Below are 18,178 nucleotides of genomic sequence, written 5' to 3'. Positions count from 1 at the left end.
CAAGTTGCTGAGGCTGGATTTGAACTTGCGATCCTCCTGCTTCAGCCTCCTGACCACTAGGATTATAGGCACGCGCCATGCCCAGCTGACCAAGTATTCTTGAGGGTCAATTTGCTTAATTATCATAAGTTGAAACATTGTGGAAGTAAGACAATGTACCTTCGATCCTCTGCGGTTGCCTTCCTTTTGGTGTTTGGGTTAGTTTGTGCACCCTGTGGGACACCTCTCCTGTTAGTGGCTGTGACTTCAGCTTGAGTTCTGGGAGCTGTCTTGTTCAGAAAATGGCTCTGGGGAAGAGCCGTCTTCAACCTGGAGTTCCCCATCTGTGCGTTTTGTTGGAAGTTTTTGTGTTTATTGTCCTTGGTCCCATTTGCTCCTATGCTAGGGGTGCTTGGAACAACTGAATTACACCTGCCAGTTGCCACATTGGGCTTCTGTCCTACAGCTCTTGTGTTTTGCAGTCCACAAGATGTCTGAGGCCTAGAACAAGGCTGCATGGACTTCTGATCTTGCTTGGTGCTTGGACCTCTGTGGTTAAGTTCTCCCTGATGCCAATTGGGGTATGTCCTGGGGTTGGCACGTTTTGCTTCCTGCCCAGCGACAGAGCATGACTGTGTGTGTTTGCCCCTTTCAGCCTTTACACTTCTTATGTCCTTGGCTGCTGGTTTCTTTGATGCAGGAGTCCTACCAAGTGTCTGCACGAGGGGAGGGGGAGCTGTCCTTGGGGGCTTTTCTCCTGGTCTTGTGAGATCTTTTCCCTTAGAGAGTTGCTGTGACTTCAGGGGTACAGTATGGATGTGTGGTTTCCTAACAAACTGCTTATTAACCCTGTCTTTCAGAACAGCACTAGTCACCAAACTTTTGCCCAGGACTTGTTGAGAAGTCAAACGGTTCTTGGTTTGATTATGAGTGTTGATCTCTGGCTTACTTATGGTACACAGCTTAGGATCTGGTGTCTTCTCAGGTTCTGATAAGGCATGGGACAAGTTCTCTTTGTCCATCTCTTTTAAAAAACCACCCACAGATTCATTTCCAACATGGGGGCCATCCACAAGGTCTGCACGTGGAACAATTCCTTGACCTGTTACCTGCTGCTCTTGTGTGTTAGGTGACCTTGTGGGTTTTCTTGGTAAGTCTCCTGTAGTGGATGACCCAGCTTTATGTTGCTGGTGGCTCTTGCTGGAAGGTTTACAGTTTGGGTTAGAAGAAACACATTTTGAGGCCTGTCTTCTTCCCAGATTTGGTGGCTCCAACTTTGGTTTCTGGAACTCTCTGATGTTGGCTGGTCTAGGCAGGGGTTTAGTGCTGATGGGTCTTGTAGCTGTGTTAGGAAAAACAGCGTGCTTGGTAACATGCCTTTGGGGTCCAATAGTCTGAAAAGACAAAGAAACATATATTTTAAAAATTCCTAACAATACTCACTGTTTTTAAAACAATGATAAAAATAACTGTTTAAAACTGATGCTAGAAAAACTTAGTTGTTTTAATGAGAATTTCATTTAAGAAAGTTGAATTCTGAGAAAGTCTCCCTTCATTAATAGGTGATTTTAATAACTTGAGCTCCTGTCAGAAGTGCATCAGAATCCTTTTAGCTTGACAGAATTAAGTAGACATTCAGTGAATACACAAAAATTGCTGTTTAAAAAATGACTTTTCCTAAAGCAAACAGTGCTTGCTGAATGCCTGTTATGTTCCAGTGACGTCTTTCCACAGACCTTGTAGAGACATCCTGAAGACCCTACGCTACAATGCCTCTCAACAGATGGCTCCTTGCACTTTGTACAGCCACGACAAAACCTGCCTTTGTTAATGCCATAGTTTCACATGGGAACCTCTGTCTTGCCTGAGAGCAGCGACGAGGAGACAGACTGGTGGGTGAGAGGCTGGGCCGCCTGAGCAGTGCCGAGCACCTCTCGGTAAGCATCCAGCATCCCAGCAGGAGTGTCAGGACAGGGCTTCAGGATCAGACTCTATGTTATTCATAAGCAGGTGTTGTAGTCGTGTGATTTGATTTAGATAAGAAAAGGAGAACCAGGTTACAGGAAACTGAGAACTAAGGAGGGAGTTTAAAGCAAGCCACGGTGAAAGCATCGCTCAGAAAGGAGGAGCTGGCATGTGTAAGCGTGCACACCTCCAGGAGGAGCTCCGTGAGCACCAGGCTGCCACTCTTATTTCTGACTCAGTACCGTGAGGAACTGCATGTAAACTGGGCGAGTGTGTGAAGGGGTCTGTCCTGAAAGGCAGAGCACTCCCTGCCCTGAAACGCATCGGCACGTGGCGTTGCTGCGAGTGGGATGGAGGAGGCAGAGAACTGGGGAGTGTAGCGCGTGTCACTCCTGGCCCAGCGCCGACGCCCATCTCAGATTCTATATCGCTGGGAAAAGTGGGGATGCTGGGCGAAAGCTTCCCAAGGTAGCTCGTATTTTGGTTGCACTTTTATGAACACTTATTAAATATTTACCACTTAAAATTTACCAGAAAATGTACAACTTAAAGCATATAATTTGGTGTGTGCATATCTCAAGGTTGATAGTGATCACTACTGCCTGATAACGGGGCGTTTCACTGCCCCGGAAAGAAACCTGGAGCCCGTCTGCAGCCACTCCCCACAGCCTTCTCCCCGCCCTCGGCGCCGGGTCTGTCCCATGGCCCTCTCCCCGCCCTCGGTGCTGGGTCCTTCCCGTGGCCCTCTCCCTGTCCTTGGTGCTGGTCCGGCTTCTACTGCGCTCTGCAGCCTGCCTGTCCTGGGTGTGCTTTTGGTGTCTGGCTCCTTCACTTATCAGAATGTTTTCAAGAGCTGACCCTGTTGTAGCATGTGCCAGTATGTCACTACTTGTTTTATTTCTCACTCCTTACTTATAAAATTTTATTATTTTTAGCAACAATAATGTGTATTCACTTCAAGAATACAGAAAATACAAACAAGCAGAAGATTTTATTCATGATTCCACCACTGAAACTGAACTTTTGTTTTGGCGGCACTGAGAACTGAACCCAGGAGTGCTCTACCACTGAGCTACATCCCCAGACATTCTGTGGAATTCTACATTCCTGCTACATTCTGTGGCAGGGTCTTGCTAAGTTGAAGAAGTTGGCCTTGAACTTTGATCCTCCTACCTCAGCTAGGATTATAGGTCTGTGCAACCATGCCCAGCTTGAGTGAACTTTTTGTCTTTCATGCTTCCCCAGTTTTTAATGAGCATATATGTAATATACAAATGTACCCTTATCTTATTAAAAAATCTGATTCACATATTATTTAGCAACCTTTTTTCCATTTTATATCCTATCAGAAAATTCTTTTTTATAGTGAGTAAATCCCTCCTATTCAAAGACACACTTGTAGATAGGTTCAAAATACAATAAACAATGAGATGCAGATAACAACAGATACATCTAAAATCACTAACAGTAACAGGTTAAAAGTAGAAAGATGGACAAAGATATATCAGGAAAATGCTAATAAAAAGAAAGCTATATAGAAATGTTAATATCAGAAAAAAACAAACTCGAGGTAAACTACATCCGATAAGGGTGAGGATGGTTTTGATCAATCTCCCAACGCATCACTATAAGTTTGCTTCTTACTCTCCTTATCTCCTGTTTCATCCACTTCCCCAAACATACCTTCACTGCTCAAACGCCTGTTATGTATGTGTTCTTGTTTTTTTTTTTGGTGCTGGGGATTGAACCCAGGGCCTTGTGCATGTGAGGCAAGCACGCTACCAACTGTATATGTTCCTTAAACTCCTGGAGAGACTGAGTCAGGTTTCTCTAAGTCTCTTCTGCATTTTCCTCCTGCTCTGCTTCTCCTCTGGCTCTGGCGCTTCCTCCGGTATGGGTTCATTCTCATCATCTGATTTTTCTTCGGTTTTCTGACAGGGTTTGTCCTGTGACTCTCTTCCTTCTCTCCTGCTTATTCCTCTTGGAATGTAATTTCTTCTGGTTGATCTGGTCTGCTTCTTTCTCCTACTTTTGTGGCCTTGGGAGGTTCGAACCACAGACCTGCAAACTTCCAGCAGGTTGGGTCCTTCCGCTGGCCTCTGGGGCTACCAACTGCATGGCCACAGGAAGCTCTGCCTTCACTTCTTGTGAATGTAATAAGACTGAGCAGAACGTACAGAGGTTCCCATGTACCCGTTCTCACACACACAGCTTCCACAGCTGAATACTGTCCCGCCGTACGGCTGGACCTGTTTTGGTTACCCCTTCATTAACTGATGGACATTTGGGTTATTTCCAGTTCAGGGGAGTTATGAAAAATGTTGCCACAAATATTCGTGTACCAGTTTTTGTGTGAGCATGTTAATTTCCTTGGGTATGTACCCAGAAGCAGAATTGCAGGGTCATATGACAAAGTTATGCCTAACTTTTGAGGAACTATCAAACTGGTTTCCAAAGTAGCTGCACCAGTTCACATTCCTGCCTATAATCTGGGAGGGTTCCAAACTCTCCACATTCTATGTGCATCTTTTTGATTACGGCTATGCCAGCAGATGTGAAATGGCATGAATTCACAATTAACTGGTGGCTAAGGATGCTGAGCATTTCTTTTTGTTTCTATCTTCTTGTGAGTAACGTCCATTTGGATCCTTTGCCCATTCTTCAATTGGGTCATTTGTCTTTTAACTGTGGAGTTGTAGGAGTCAGGTATCCTGGATACTAAATCCTTCAGGTACATGATTTGCAAATATTTTCTCTTGCACAGTCTCTATAGCTTGACTTTAGACCAGCCTGACCTGGCTGACTTATTGCAGGTAGAAGAACTGGTCATGAGTCTCAAGCATTCCATTGAGAACAAAAAACTGAATTTGAAGAGTTATCAGGTTAGCAACTCATGAAAACAGACTCAAAACTGGAAGAAATGTCAGAGATTCTTAAATTCAGTGCGTTCATTTGAGAAAGAAAGTGAGCTGCCCAAAGCAGACAGGGAGTTGGAGATCAAGTCGGAGCTGAGCCTCTTTCTCTTTTTCTTCCTCCCTCCCTCCCTTCCTTTCTGAGTTCAGGAGATTGAACCCAGGGCATTCTGCTGCTGAGCTGCATCACTGGACCTTTATGTTTTTATTTTCAGACAGGATCTTGCTGAGTTGCTGGGATGACAGGTAGGTGTCCTATACCTGGTTGCACTTTTGCCTTCTGAACCCTGGTCTCTGACCCTTGGTCACTTTCAACCCACCTCAGAACTGATGGGCCAAGTTGAAAAAACAAGCAAACAAACAAAAGAATATAAAAGAACAGTTGATTCAAACTTGCATGAAGTAGGAGAAGGGAGAAAATTCACAAGCTGTAACCAGCACCAGTCTCACTAGAGTAGGATTTACTGGATGTTGATCATATAATGGGTGCTAGACTCTAAGGAAACATGAAGATGAGATCACACCTGCCCCTCAGGGCCACTAGCAGAAAACACAAACAAACTGCGATACAGTGAAATAAGGGCTGGAAGGGGCTGCAGAGCCCATCAGAGGTTTTCCTACATTTTTGTCCATATATACCCCACAGGAAGTTCATATTCAATATTACTTATTGCTATAATGACAAGGTTATGCATCACTTTTATTCCTTTTTCTTCTAATAAGTAGATAGAACTAGATGTTTTGCTACAGCAGTTATACTAACTTTTTGAGCTTATATGGAGGTATGTGCTAAAAATCTCTCAGCCACCTGTGAACGGCAAAAGCTTTATCACCAACACCATTATTTCAAAGTGTCCCTTGATTTTGTACTTGATATTTCCATCCTGGAGTACAAGGAATATTAAGATTAGCCATGAGATGGGCGGGTGGTCTGCCTCTAACAGGCAGAGAAAGAAAGAACTGAGAAGAGGAGGAAGGATGAAGGTGCTGGGGGAGGGGGACGAGGAGCGGGTGAGGCACGCTCCTCCACACATCATCCTGGTAGAAGCGGGCATGAGAGCTGAAGCTCTGGGGTTGATTCTGCCCGTCTGTGTGCCTGCAGGGGCACAGCCCACTCTGCAGACATCAGAGTGTTCCCACAGTTCCTAATCCAGTCCTCTCAAACAACCCTGTGAGGTGTCTCCTACCACTCCCATTTTACACACCAGGTAAATAACTTGCTCAAGTCACTTAGTTATGAAATGGAGCTAGGATTTGGACCTAGGCAGTTCTTACTACGACTATATAAAACTTTGAGCAGTAACACCGTAGTAAGGGTACTCTGGAAAAGCCTGCTTATGTCCCAGACCTGGCTCTTACCTGTGTAATTGGGTCAAGTACTTAGTCTCTCTGAGCCTCAGTCCATTCATTTTGTAGAGTAGGCATGATAATCTGTCTTCTAGGAAGGGCATCCTGTCTTCTGGTTTTCACAGTACAGTTTTGATTTAGGCTTCTTGGTCCAACATAATTATTAACAGTCCTCCCGTTCCTCTCAAAGGTTCTGGTTTGAACACTAAATCACGGGTTGACTTTCTTACGGGGTTATTTTTAGTACTGAGATAATGTACGCATCTTCCTCAGCATCTAGATGACAGTTAGCACCCAGCTGTTAGTGTTACTGTTGTGGACCAAGTGTTTTTGAAGTGCATTATATAATTGTGACACTGTCTAATACTTACAGTCCTTTTGAGTTTCTCCTAAATTCTGGAATTTCCTTCCCCATTTTTTTTTATGTTGACAACTGTGTGAAGCAGATTTACTAAGTCAGTACTCTCAGTTGCTAGAGAAGCCTCTGGGAATTCTGAATGAAAACTCTTTCCAGATTTTTCCTTCAGACTTGCAGCCTATACTGGTGCAATCTGCATAAAGCAGAAGTCTAAGTACAACCCCCGTCAACCACCACAAACTTGCTTTGCCTTAGCTACATCTTTTTAATCTTTGGGTGTCTGAGGATGTGGTGCATATGTATGCATGTATGTATACATGTGTGTATGTGTGCATGTACATAGTGAAGGATCGTTAAAACAATAAAATTGTCAACAGTGTCTCGCTTTGGGCAACACAATTTGTTTGCCTTAGGACTTTGATGGAACTATGGTTTTAGAAATCAGAGATGGGATTTTTATGAATAACTTTACTGCAGATGAACAGTTTGCACCCTTTCAGAAGGCTAATTTCTCCCTTGCATATGTTAGGATCCTTCACCATTCTGTGTACGATCCAGCTGAACTGAATTGCCTGGGAGCATATTCTTGTTAAGTGGCTTGGAAGACTGAGCATAAGAGTTTCCTTTAGTGAGGACGACAGGGCTCCTTAACTTCAAGGCAGCATACCAAGCAGTTAGGACCACTGTCACTTAACAGCTGTCTGACCTTGGGAAACTATTCCATCTTTCTATGACTCAGTTCCTTCATCTATACCATGGGGCTACAATAGAACCTGCCCTCACAAGGCTGTGAGGACTCAGTGAGTTAAAGTCAGAGGGAGCCAGGCACATGGTCAGTATTCAATGAACGTTAGTAGTTAAAGGGTCCCACGCCTTTTTTTTTTTTGGTTACCAAACTAAATTAAAATAAGTACTTTTCAAAAAAATGTTTTATTAAGTCAAACTACTTATATTTATGAAAAATATATTTGAAATATGTGTTCTTTTTGCTGGCATCATGTTTATCACTTTTATTATTGGTTATACTTCCATAGTGGATATTTCTTTTAAAAGACTCATTTCTACTTACAGATTTAGAAGGTGGAGGATTCAGGCAATTATTTGTGGCTTTTAGATATGGCCTATGAAAGACAAAATACAATTAATCCTGAGTATAGAAGGATCAGTAAAGCATAAAAAGTACAGTGACTAAAATTATGATCAGAATTTTAAATCATTAGAACTTCTGTATATGATAAGATGATTCAAAAATTATGAGAAATCTTCTTATTGTCCCTTCCTGTATTCTCCTCCTGAAAGACCACAATTGCTCTTACCCATTTTTTTGTGATTCTTTCAGACATATTCTATGCTTAAATGTAGCATTCTAACAGTATTAATGAAGTATGTGTTTTCTTCATGTTTGCAGTCTTATTAATTCAAACATTCCTTGGATAAGGCAATGTGGCAGACGCTAGAGATAAGACAATTGCTTCTGTAACGAACTTCCTTGGTATAAGTTTCTTCAAATAGTGAATTTTCAGGGGGAAAAAGTGATATGTAGTTGATTTTCCATTATCTCTGGGTTCTACATCTGTGGTTTTAATCAATCTTGGGTCAAAAATACTTGGAAAAAAAATTGCATCTGTAGTGAACATGTTAAACAATACACAGTAACTGTTTACAGAGTATAGGTTTACTTTGTATTAGGTATTATAAATAATTTGGGGATGGTATAAAGTATACTGAAGGATGTATGTAGGTAACATGCGAATACTAAGCCATTTTATATAAGGAACTTGAGTATCCATGGATTTGGTATCCTGGTGGAATCTGAGGCATGGATTAATTTAAAAAACAGGGACATGACATGAAATTAGCTAGTAAGACAAAAATGAAAAAAAGAGATCAGGGCAGAATTCAGAAAGATTTAGTCTACATGGACCAAAAAGAATCGCTAAACTAACAGAGGCATCTATCATCTAGAACATACTCCCTGGGCAGGCAGAGACCTCTGTCTCATTAAGTATCATATCTGTAACAGAGAGAGTAACTGACACCTTTTGGGTACTAAGTATATATCTGTGGAGTAAATTATTTTGGTTTACTTAATAAAGGAAATAGAGTCGAGTTAAAACCCAAGAAAAAAATATAGAGTGAAAATTAAGTGTGTAAACATTAATTTTCAGATAAAAATTGAGCAACCCAAGTGGGAAGAAAATATATCTATGCAAAACAAGAGGGATAAATAACACCACAAAGATGGTAAGATGTTGACAAAAGGTATCAGTGAAGCAGTTATGTTCCTTCTACCTCATAAGTAAATGCTGAGAAACTGGTCAAAGAGCATTCTCAGGCTGGAGGATACCAGCGTGCCACTATTATAGACAGGATAAAACCGGCTCTCCCGCTTCAGAACGAAATGCCAGAACCAGGACCATTCAACTCCTTGATGAAGGGTTGCCATCATGAGAATCAATTTTCCCAGCACAAAGAAGGGACAAGATCACTTCTAGCATGGTGTGCAATGCTGTGGACCCTTTCCCCCTTTCTCTGAGGCTGTCAAAATAACAATGCTTAAGTCTTTGCCAACACTAGAAGCTGCCCAGGGGTTTTGATCACATCTGGTCTAAAAAGGTCAGATACCAATGTGGGCTGAATAGGCTGCAAACAAAGACTATGTTTTGAAGAGGCTTTAAATTGCTATTAGCACCGATGGCAACAGAACTGGCATAATCGCAGGTAGACAAACTCACTTGGTGTTTTGACTCTTCAGTTTTCCCTTGGCTGCTAGGTATTCCTGGAGCTTTCTCTGCCGCTCTTCTGCAAAACAGGTGAACAACCACAGATCTTTAGCTTGAGATTTTAACCAGTTCTTTATATTCTAAAAGATGACACTTTTTTGAGTAATGATTTAGGCTTTGCAAAATCCCCAATCCTACAGGCTTACCTTCAAGCTATAAGAACATCGACAATATTATTAAAATGCTAGGCCCTCCACTAAGCTCTTTACTTCTTTTAATCCACAAGACAATCCTGTGAGCTATTTTGCAGTTTGAGATTCAGAGAGAGTAAATGACATGCTTAGGTACCCAGCTAGTCTGTAGCAAAGCCAGGATTTGAAAACATGTTTATCTAGAGTCCAGAGCCCTTGATCACAGCCACCATTAGCCACCATTCTCAGTTATAGCACACCACGCTTTACACAAATAAATTCTGTTATTGGCTCACTTGAGCTGGTGAGCTAGGCTTGATCTTACTTTTTTTCCTGACAGAGACAGTGATTTTTATCAACAATCCCTTACATGGTTTCCCTGTGGGATTACATAAAAAACAGGCCAGATTGGGGAGATTATGGAAAACATCTACATGGTGACTTTCTAAGCAAGGGACTGTGAGGGGATGAAAAATCCATACAGATTGACCATCCCTAATCTGAAACTCTGAAATCCAAAATGTACCAAGGTTCAAAACTTTTTGAACGTCAAAAATCAGTTAATAAATAGAAAATTCCATACTTGACCTCATGTGACTGCGTTTAGTCAAAACACAGATGCACTAAAAATATCACATAAAACCACCTTTGTGCTATGTGTATGAAGTGTATATGAAGTGTAAATGATTTTCATGTTTAGGTTTGGATCCATCTCCAAGATAATCTCATTATATATTCAAGTGTTCCAAAATCTAAAAAAAATCTGAAACACTTTTGGTCCCAAGCATTTCAGATAAGGGAGATTCAACCTATATTTCTACCCTCAAGAAGTTCCAATCTAGTAGTAGAGACAAAATAAACAACACTAATTAAAATATAAGGAAAAATCTAGATGCCATAAGAAAAGGTTAAAGAAACAATTATGGGAATTCAAAGGTGGGGAATAGTGAGTGAGCAGATGGTGGAAAAAGACTAAAATTACATTATGATTAAAAAAAAAAAAAAAGGCCACAGGCATGTAAAACTATTCTTAACCTCAACTAAACCGAGTTGCCCTGTGTCTTGCTCTCCAACTTGGATGCAGACAGTGGTGAGAAACACAACACTTGAGGTCCACGCCGGGCAGCGTAGAGGGCAGGGGCTACAGCGTCTGCCATGGAGTTGGAATCCCAAGTTCTGAGACTTCTGGCAGGTTCGTACCCCTTGCTGCTGTTGGGCACAGAGAATCCCAACTTGCAGGGTTGTTGCCTAGAAGCACCTAGAGCAGTGTCCAGAACGGAGCTGACAACAACAGGGATGGCTGATAAAACAATCAGGACTGCGTATGCATGCACTGAAGGGCAGGAAAGGGCTCCGGGCACATCGGCCAGGTCAGGGACCCCGCGATCCCTGTTCGTCAGTGCACAACACGGCAACAGGTTGCAGAGCCCCGCACTGGGCAGCAGCCCGGGCTGCAGGTGGGACCCCGCCTCTTGGCTCTGTCAACGTCCGGGGGGAAGCGCACCGAGGGCCACGCCCGGCAGCGTGCCGAGTCGGGACCGCACAGATCCAGCGAGTTGCTCCCCGTCCGTGCTGGGACCCCGCGCCTGGGCCTCGGTTGCTTCCTCCCGACGTGGTGGCAGCGACACGGAGTCCGGGGCTGCTGCAGGGCTCGCAGGGGAGATGCCACGCGGCACCTCGCCCCGCACGGCTCCCGGGGTCTGGGGCCCGACTCCGGGCGCGGAGACGGAGGCAGGCAGGCGAGCGGAAGGGCAGCTTCCGCAGGAGGGACTCGCTCGGTGTCCCCCTGCCTCCCCGCCCGTGTCCCAGCGCTGGTAGGAACCGGGGGCTCGCAGTCCTACTCACCCGCTGCGGCGGCGGCGGCAGAGGAAGGCCGCGGCCCCACCATGACTTCTCGGCAACAGTTTTCCTTCAAAAGCCGCGCCCGGAACCACGGCCACCGCCCCGCCTTCTCCGCACTCTCATTGGCTTCCGTGGGTTTGAAACCCACCAATCGCAAGCAGGGGAGGGCGGGACGCTAGGAAACAGACGCTTTGCGATTGGCCCTGACCCGCGTTCCCTGGGGCCCTGTGATTGGAAGAACGTCCGTCGCGCGGGCTCGGGGCGGGGCCTCGAGGGGCGGTGGGACGCTCCGACCAGGGATAGGCCAGCGCGGTTGTCAGGTATGATGAGCTTGGATCCCGGGACCCCGACCGCCGAGCTGCCCCGCAGCTGGGCCGCTGCCGAATCCCTCCTCCGCAAAAGCGGGGCGAGCCAGGTGCCTGCCACTCACTTCCTTTAGGGGTCGGGTCTCAGGCCTTAGGTCTGGGCGCTGCAGGCTGCCTCTCCGCTCCGTTTTAAAGGTAGCTCTTAGTTTTAAAAAGGTTAATGTGTGCATCACAGGAGACAGCACAGGCAGCGGAGGACCGAGGCGGCCCGTCGCAAGCAGCGCAGTCCCTTCCTAGGTCCTGTGTGTGCGCAGCATCCCACTGTGTGAGACCGAGCTCCGAGTGCACCTCCACCTGCGCGGACAGCCGCCAGTCCGGAGTCCCGGAGAGCGTGACGGTGTGTGATAACCAAGAATGCACCTCTCCAGCTGAATCTGTAGGAGAAAAAAATTGTAGTCCTTCTTGGGGGAAGGGCAGCTCCTTTTAAATTCCATTTTTGCTTATGGTAGTGCATACATGGCATATTTTACCTTTTAACCAGTTTTAAGCATTACATTTCTGGAAGTGCACAGTTCAGTGGCATTAAGCACATCCACGCTGGTGAGCAGCCAACGCCCCTGTCCCAGAGCGCTCCTCTTCCCAACCTGACCCTCCCTGCTCAGGAATCACCCATCCCTCCCTCCTGGTGGTCCCTTCTGTCTGGACTTGACTAGTCTAGGTCCCTCGAGAGTGGGACCACTGGATGCTTTCACTCAGCAGTGTTTTCCTTGTGACATGGGTTAGAATTTCCCTTCTAAGACTGAATGAAAGTCCACTGAATGCATCTGCTGCATTTTGCTTATCAGCTCATCCAGAATGTGGAGTGTGTTGCTTCCACCCCGTGGCTGTTGTGACCACGGCCGGCCTGCAGAGGGTGTGCACTTACCCATGGCTGGCTCTCCTTTCAGTTCTCTTGGGTGCACACCTAGCAGTGGCGGTGTCAGACCATGTGCTAATTCTACTTTTAGGTTTTGGGGGACACATACTCTTTTCAGCGGGGCATCAATTTTTCAATGGATGTTTTTGATTTGGCCACGTCAGCTGGGAGGGCAGAGGGCAGGCCCAGTTGTCCGAGTCCCCAGATGCACCTCATTCCTCTTGTTTCAGTCTGAAGCTTTCTCCTCTGAAGAGTGCTTCTTGCCCAGCTGCTCTGCAGTTTCGTGGAGAGCTCTGGGAAATGTTCTTGTGTGTCAGGGAACTCCTGCCTGGGTTCCGGGATGGTGGTGGAGGTGGAGGGGACGGTCACGTTTGGACCTCTGCTTGCTAGGTTGCTTCACTGGTTGGCTTCTTAGAAGGGCTACTCACAGCTCTTCTCTTTGGCCTGAGTGGGGATTTTGGAAGAGAGTGGTGCTAGGGCTTCCAGATCAATGCATTTTGACATTTATATTAGTCGTATAAAATATGTTTCTTCTTTTTAAAATTTTTTTCTTTTTAGTTATAGGTGACAGTAGAATGTATTTTGACATATTATACATACATGGAGCATAGATTCCCATTCTCGTGGTTGTACATGATTGGGAATTTCACTGGTCGTGCGTTCATATATGAGCGTAGGAAAGTTCTGTCCTATTTATTCTACTGTCTTTCCTATTCCCATCCCCCTCCCCTCCCTTCATTCCCCTTTGTTTAATCCAATGAATGTCTATTCTCCCCCCTCCCTCTGTTGTCTGTTAGCATCCACATATCAGAGAGAGCATTTGGTCTTTGGTTTTTTGGGGTAAAATGTGTTTTATAAAAGATCAGGAAATTGATGGGTAAAATTGTTAAGGATTTTAGTGAAAACTGAACTCTGTACCACCATAATGCTTAGTCAGCTTTTTTGCTGCTGTGAACAAACAATTGGAGGAGGAAAAGTTTATTTTGGGGCTCATGGTTTCAGAAGTCTTAGTCCATAGACGGCCAGCTCCGTTCCTCAGGAACTGAGTAGGACAGAATATCATGACAGAAGAGGGTGGTGGAGGACAGCGGTTAAGATATCACACCAGGAAGCAGGGAGAGCTAAGTTTAGCTCACAAAATACATACTCCAAAGGCACCTTCCCAGGGCCCACCTCCTCCAGCTACACCCTGCCTGCCTGTGTCACCACTCCGTTAATCCCCGTTAATCCCCACCGTCCATGCACCCATGGGGTCAAAGATCTCACCTCACCTCTAAACCTTCCTGCATTGTCTCACACATGAGCCGTTGGGGGACAGCACACACCGAAACCACAATGATGACTGAGCTGGTTGGTTAAGTCTAGCGGCAGGGCCAGAGCCCAGTGAGTAAGAAAGGGGCTCTTTCACAGCCAGTTTCAGAAAAGTGAGGGGGCCTGTTGGTCTGCTTAGAATGTTAGTGGTCGGACAGGTTCCAGTGTTGCAAGTGATCTTGCCAGTCTCCTGCCCAGCGCAAGTATTGTCCAGATTCCACTTACCTATTGCACCTCGGCAGAATCCCTGCTGCTGCTGGGGAGCCCTCCCCTGGCCTGTTATTGAAGAGCCCTGCCTGTTATAAAACGTCACATAAAGTGAGCCCAGATAAACCCTCCGCTTATTGGTGCTCCTTTAGAGCACCACTGGTCAGTTCTGCACCCACTCTCTCATCCTTTAGTTATTTGTAGGAAAATTAATGTGGGAAAAAGGATGGGCAACAAAAGCCAGGCAGGTTTAAAAATGCAAACTACAGTGACACAGCCACATCAATGTTTATAGCAGCTCAGTTCACAATAGCTAGATTGTGGAACCAACCTAGATGCCCTTCAACAGATGAATGGGTAAAGAAACTCTAGTTATATACACAATGGAATACTATTCAGCCATAAAGAAGAAGAATATTATGGCATTTGCAAATAAACAGATGGAACTGGAGAATAACATTCTAAGTGAAATAAGCCAAGCCCAAAAAACCAAAGGCTGAATGTTTTCCCTGATAAGTGGATGATGATATATAATGGGGGTGCGGGGGTGGGGAGTGAGAGAGGAATGGAGGAACTTTAGATTATGTAGAAGGAAATGAGAGGGAGGGGGTTATGAAAAATGGTGGAATGAGACAGACATCATTACCCTATGTACTTGTATGATTACATGAATAGTATGAATCTACATTGTGTACAATCATAGAATGAAATGATGTACCCCATTTGTATACAATGAATCAAAATGCAGTCTGTAAAAAATTAAAAGATAAATAATTTAAAAAAATGCTGAATGCATCCCGTGAAGGGAGGGCTTCCATTGCTCCTGGGCGGAAGACCCACAAGCCCTTGCAGGACTCCGCTAGGTCTCCTCTCCAGACCTGGGTCACACTACTCTCTGCTTGCTGCAGCCCAGTCTCATGGCTTTTCCTTATGTTCCTTTCCATCCTCTTCTATGTGGGAGCCCAACCCCTCTTCCTGCTTTCCCTGAGTTATTTTTTACTGTATCATCTTTAGCAGTTCATCCACTTGCCCTATACAGTTCAATTTTAGGACATTTTCATCAGCCACTAAGGAAACCCTTTCCCAATAGCAGTCAGTCCCCATTCCCGCCTCCTCCCAGCCCCTCCCAGCAAGCCATTCCTCTACATTTGGTCTCTACAGCTCTGTCTAGTATGGATATTGAATACACATGAAATTGTGCAAGACGTTACCCACGATGAGCTTCTTTCACTTAGCACAATGTTTTCAAGGTTTATCCATGTAGTGCTCCATTCTTTTTAATGACTGGGTAATATTCCATTGTATGGGCATACCACCTTTTATTTGCCCTTTCACCTGTTGATAGACATTTAGCGTGTTTCCACTTTTTGTCTCTTGTGACGAATGCTGCCCTGAACATTCATTTATGAGTTTTTGCTTGCATATGTTTCAGTGCTGCTATTGGTTGTCCCTTTAACTCATACTGAAGATTGATTGCCAGGGTGACAGTGTTGGGAGGTGGGACCCTAAGAGGAGATTAGGTCGTTAAGAAGGATGAATGTCTTTCTGGTGGTACAGGGTTAATTCTTGAGGGTCTGGATTAGCAACCAGGAGAGTGGTTGTTATAAAGTGAGCCCAACCCTCTGCAGCTCTTCCTAAGGTACTCACTTCCCCTTCTGACTTCTACCAGGTAATGAAGAAGCATGAGACCCTCACCAGATGCCGCTGCATCTTGACTTCTCAGCCTCCAGAATTGAGCCAGTATGAAGCTCTTTCCTTTATAAATTTCCAGTCTCAGATATGCTGTTAGAGCAACAGTAGACGAACCAAGACGATATTTGGGTGGGATTACTGGGCCCCATGGGAATTCTACACTTGGCCTTTTGAGGAACGGCCAGGTCATTTTCCAAAAGCAGCTGCACCGTTTTTCACTCCCATCGGCAGTGAAGAGGATTCCAGCTTCTCCACCTCCTCAGTAACCGTGTCACTGTCCATCTTTCTTATTATAACCACCCTGGTGGGTGTGGTATGTGTGGTATTTCACCGTGGATTTCATTTGTATTTCCTTGATGGCTGATAATGTTGAGTGTCTTCTCCTGTTCTTATTGGTCTTTTTATGTCTTCTTAGAAAATGTGTCTTTTCTGCTCCTTTGCCCATTTTAAAAAGAGGTTCTTGATTTGTGCAGCTGTAACGGAATTACCCCAGACTACATAAATTGTAAAAAACAGAGACATATGTTTTAAAGTCCTGGAGGCTGGGACGTCCAAGCTCCAGGGCCCACATCTGACAAGCACTACCTTGCTGCATCATTCCATGGCAGAAGGCGGAAGGGTGAGAGGAGGTTTGTGCACGTGTGCAGGCAGGAGGGAGGGAGAGGGAGAGGAGAGAGAGGAAGCACAGAGAGAAGAGAAAAGGAGAAGAGGGACTGAGCTCATTCTTTTATCACCTGAAATCATGTTGGTCTGTTCACGAGGGCAGGTCCCTCATGACCTTGCTACCCCTTACAGGTGCTTCCTCCAAAACCCTGGTGCATTGAGAACTGAGTTTCCAACACAGGACACAGTCAAGTCTTAGCAGTCATTTGTCTTTTTCACAATGGCGTATTCTTAATTAGCTCTTCACCATCTCTCAGTCTCAGGCAAGGCATTCTTTCTCAAGGAAGGTTTTCCAAGATTCTCTTTGGCAGTAACTTGATTGCTTATCTGTTCTGGTCTGCGTGCTGAGGGCAGATCACCATGTCCATTGTGCCTGATATGAAACAGACCCAGCAAATATCTGTTGAATGAATGAGCCTTACTCCCTTAAAGACTCTTTCAATACAGTAACCATGCTGTGTAGACATGACTGGGAGCCCACATGGGTCCCTGCTGGTTCTTCCAGCCCATGAATCTTTGTCTCGTCTGCCCCTCGACTTATCATTAGAGTCTTTGCTAAACGCTATGGCAAATGTCAAAATGCAACTTAATGTAGAACTTGGAAATCCACAAGCATGGCCAGGTTGAAGTCACCAAGGATGGCTGACCGGCTGGCCAAGAGAACCTACCTGATGGTTTGCAGAACGTTTGCCTTCACCCAGGGTCGGTGCCTCTGCTCTGTGGGTTCAGGACCCTGGGTGAAGAAGAACTGAGACTGAGAGATGAAGAGAGTGACCCAAGAGGGACAAAGTCAATGAGATTAGAACTCAGGAGGGATTCCAAAGCTGGTTCTTTCCCTCTACATTAGCCTAAATTCACAAGAGACCGAATTAGGAGATAAGAGATCAAGTTTTAATTTCCAGCAGGGCAAGGATGGCAGGTCGCATTCTTTGGCCAGGATGTTCTCTTCCTGGAAACCAGCTGGTGGTCAGAAGTTCCTTTAGCAATGAGGGTCAGAAGAAGAGGAGTCCTCTATCTGATCTAAAAGCTAACGACTTTATAGCCCACAACCCACCCATAGCCACGACAGAGATATTCTTGCCATGGCACCGAACAGGTAGTCCTGGTAGAAAAGGAGCGGTGTCTTGGCATGGCTCGCCCCTCCTGAGCCGAGGCGGAGACCGCGCGCCTGCGGTACTTGGAAGACACCTGTTGAAAGTCCCTTCCAAACCATTGCGATAGAGCCATGCTAGGAACGGCCATCATCTCCGCAGACCCTCTCTTTCCAGTTTATCAGCAGCGTATTCTTCATGAGAGGAAGAAACATTCTGCCTGCTCTTAGGCAGGGAGCAGGGGCTGCATGCAGGAAAGCCGACTCCAGCGTCGGCGGGGAGAGAGGGGCGCTCCTCTGGAACCAAGACCTCTCGTCTCGCTCGCAGCCAGACTTGGTTAGGGGCGCGGGAAGATGGGGGGCTGAGCCACGGGCCTCTCTCTTTGGGGAAACGCACCACAGACCTGTCAGGAGAGGAAATCTCAAGGCCAGGGGCTGCTTGCCAGGCCCCAGAGCTTCGTGAAGGGCACCAGTGGATGTAGGACGGGCTGCCTCTGCTGAGCGCTGTCTGCAGGTGGCTGCACCGCGTCCCCGTGGCTGTTGGATGGCCTCTGCTGGGCTGCTGGGACACGTGTCCTCGCCTCCTCCAGCCCTGGATTGACTCGCCCAGGCGGAAGCCACCGTTCGCCTGTGATACGACTGTGTTTGATGCTGGGATCACCTTCGTCCAGAAATTC

At 45.7% G+C, this 18,178-nt stretch overlaps 1 protein-coding gene and 1 pseudogene across 1 annotated transcript in view; both read right to left on the bottom strand.

Annotated features, from left to right (window-relative positions):
• Ckap2l (cytoskeleton associated protein 2 like) overlaps positions 1 to 11,398 on the bottom strand; it is a 28,461-nt gene extending 17,063 nt beyond the window's left edge. The window contains exons 1-4 of the mRNA XM_047522832.1: positions 11,321 to 11,398; positions 9,297 to 9,363; positions 7,631 to 7,682; positions 160 to 1,373 (exon numbers count right to left, since the gene is read on the bottom strand). Coding sequence (XP_047378788.1) covers positions 160 to 1,373; positions 7,631 to 7,682; positions 9,297 to 9,363; positions 11,321 to 11,363 — 1,376 coding nt within the window. The 5' untranslated portion in view covers positions 11,364 to 11,398. The remainder of the gene's footprint in view (positions 1 to 159; positions 1,374 to 7,630; positions 7,683 to 9,296; positions 9,364 to 11,320) is intronic.
• On the bottom strand, positions 3,520 to 4,062 carry LOC124962999 (transcription elongation factor A protein-like 9; annotated as a pseudogene).
• Positions 11,399 to 18,178: the final 6,780 nt, after the last annotated feature.

Source organism: Sciurus carolinensis, chromosome 13 (assembly GCF_902686445.1).
Source record: "Sciurus carolinensis chromosome 13, mSciCar1.2, whole genome shotgun sequence".
Classification (NCBI taxonomy): Eukaryota; Metazoa; Chordata; class Mammalia; order Rodentia; family Sciuridae; genus Sciurus; species Sciurus carolinensis.
The sequence above is the reverse complement of the archived record's forward strand: the minus strand, read 5'-3'. Positions and strand labels throughout refer to the sequence as shown.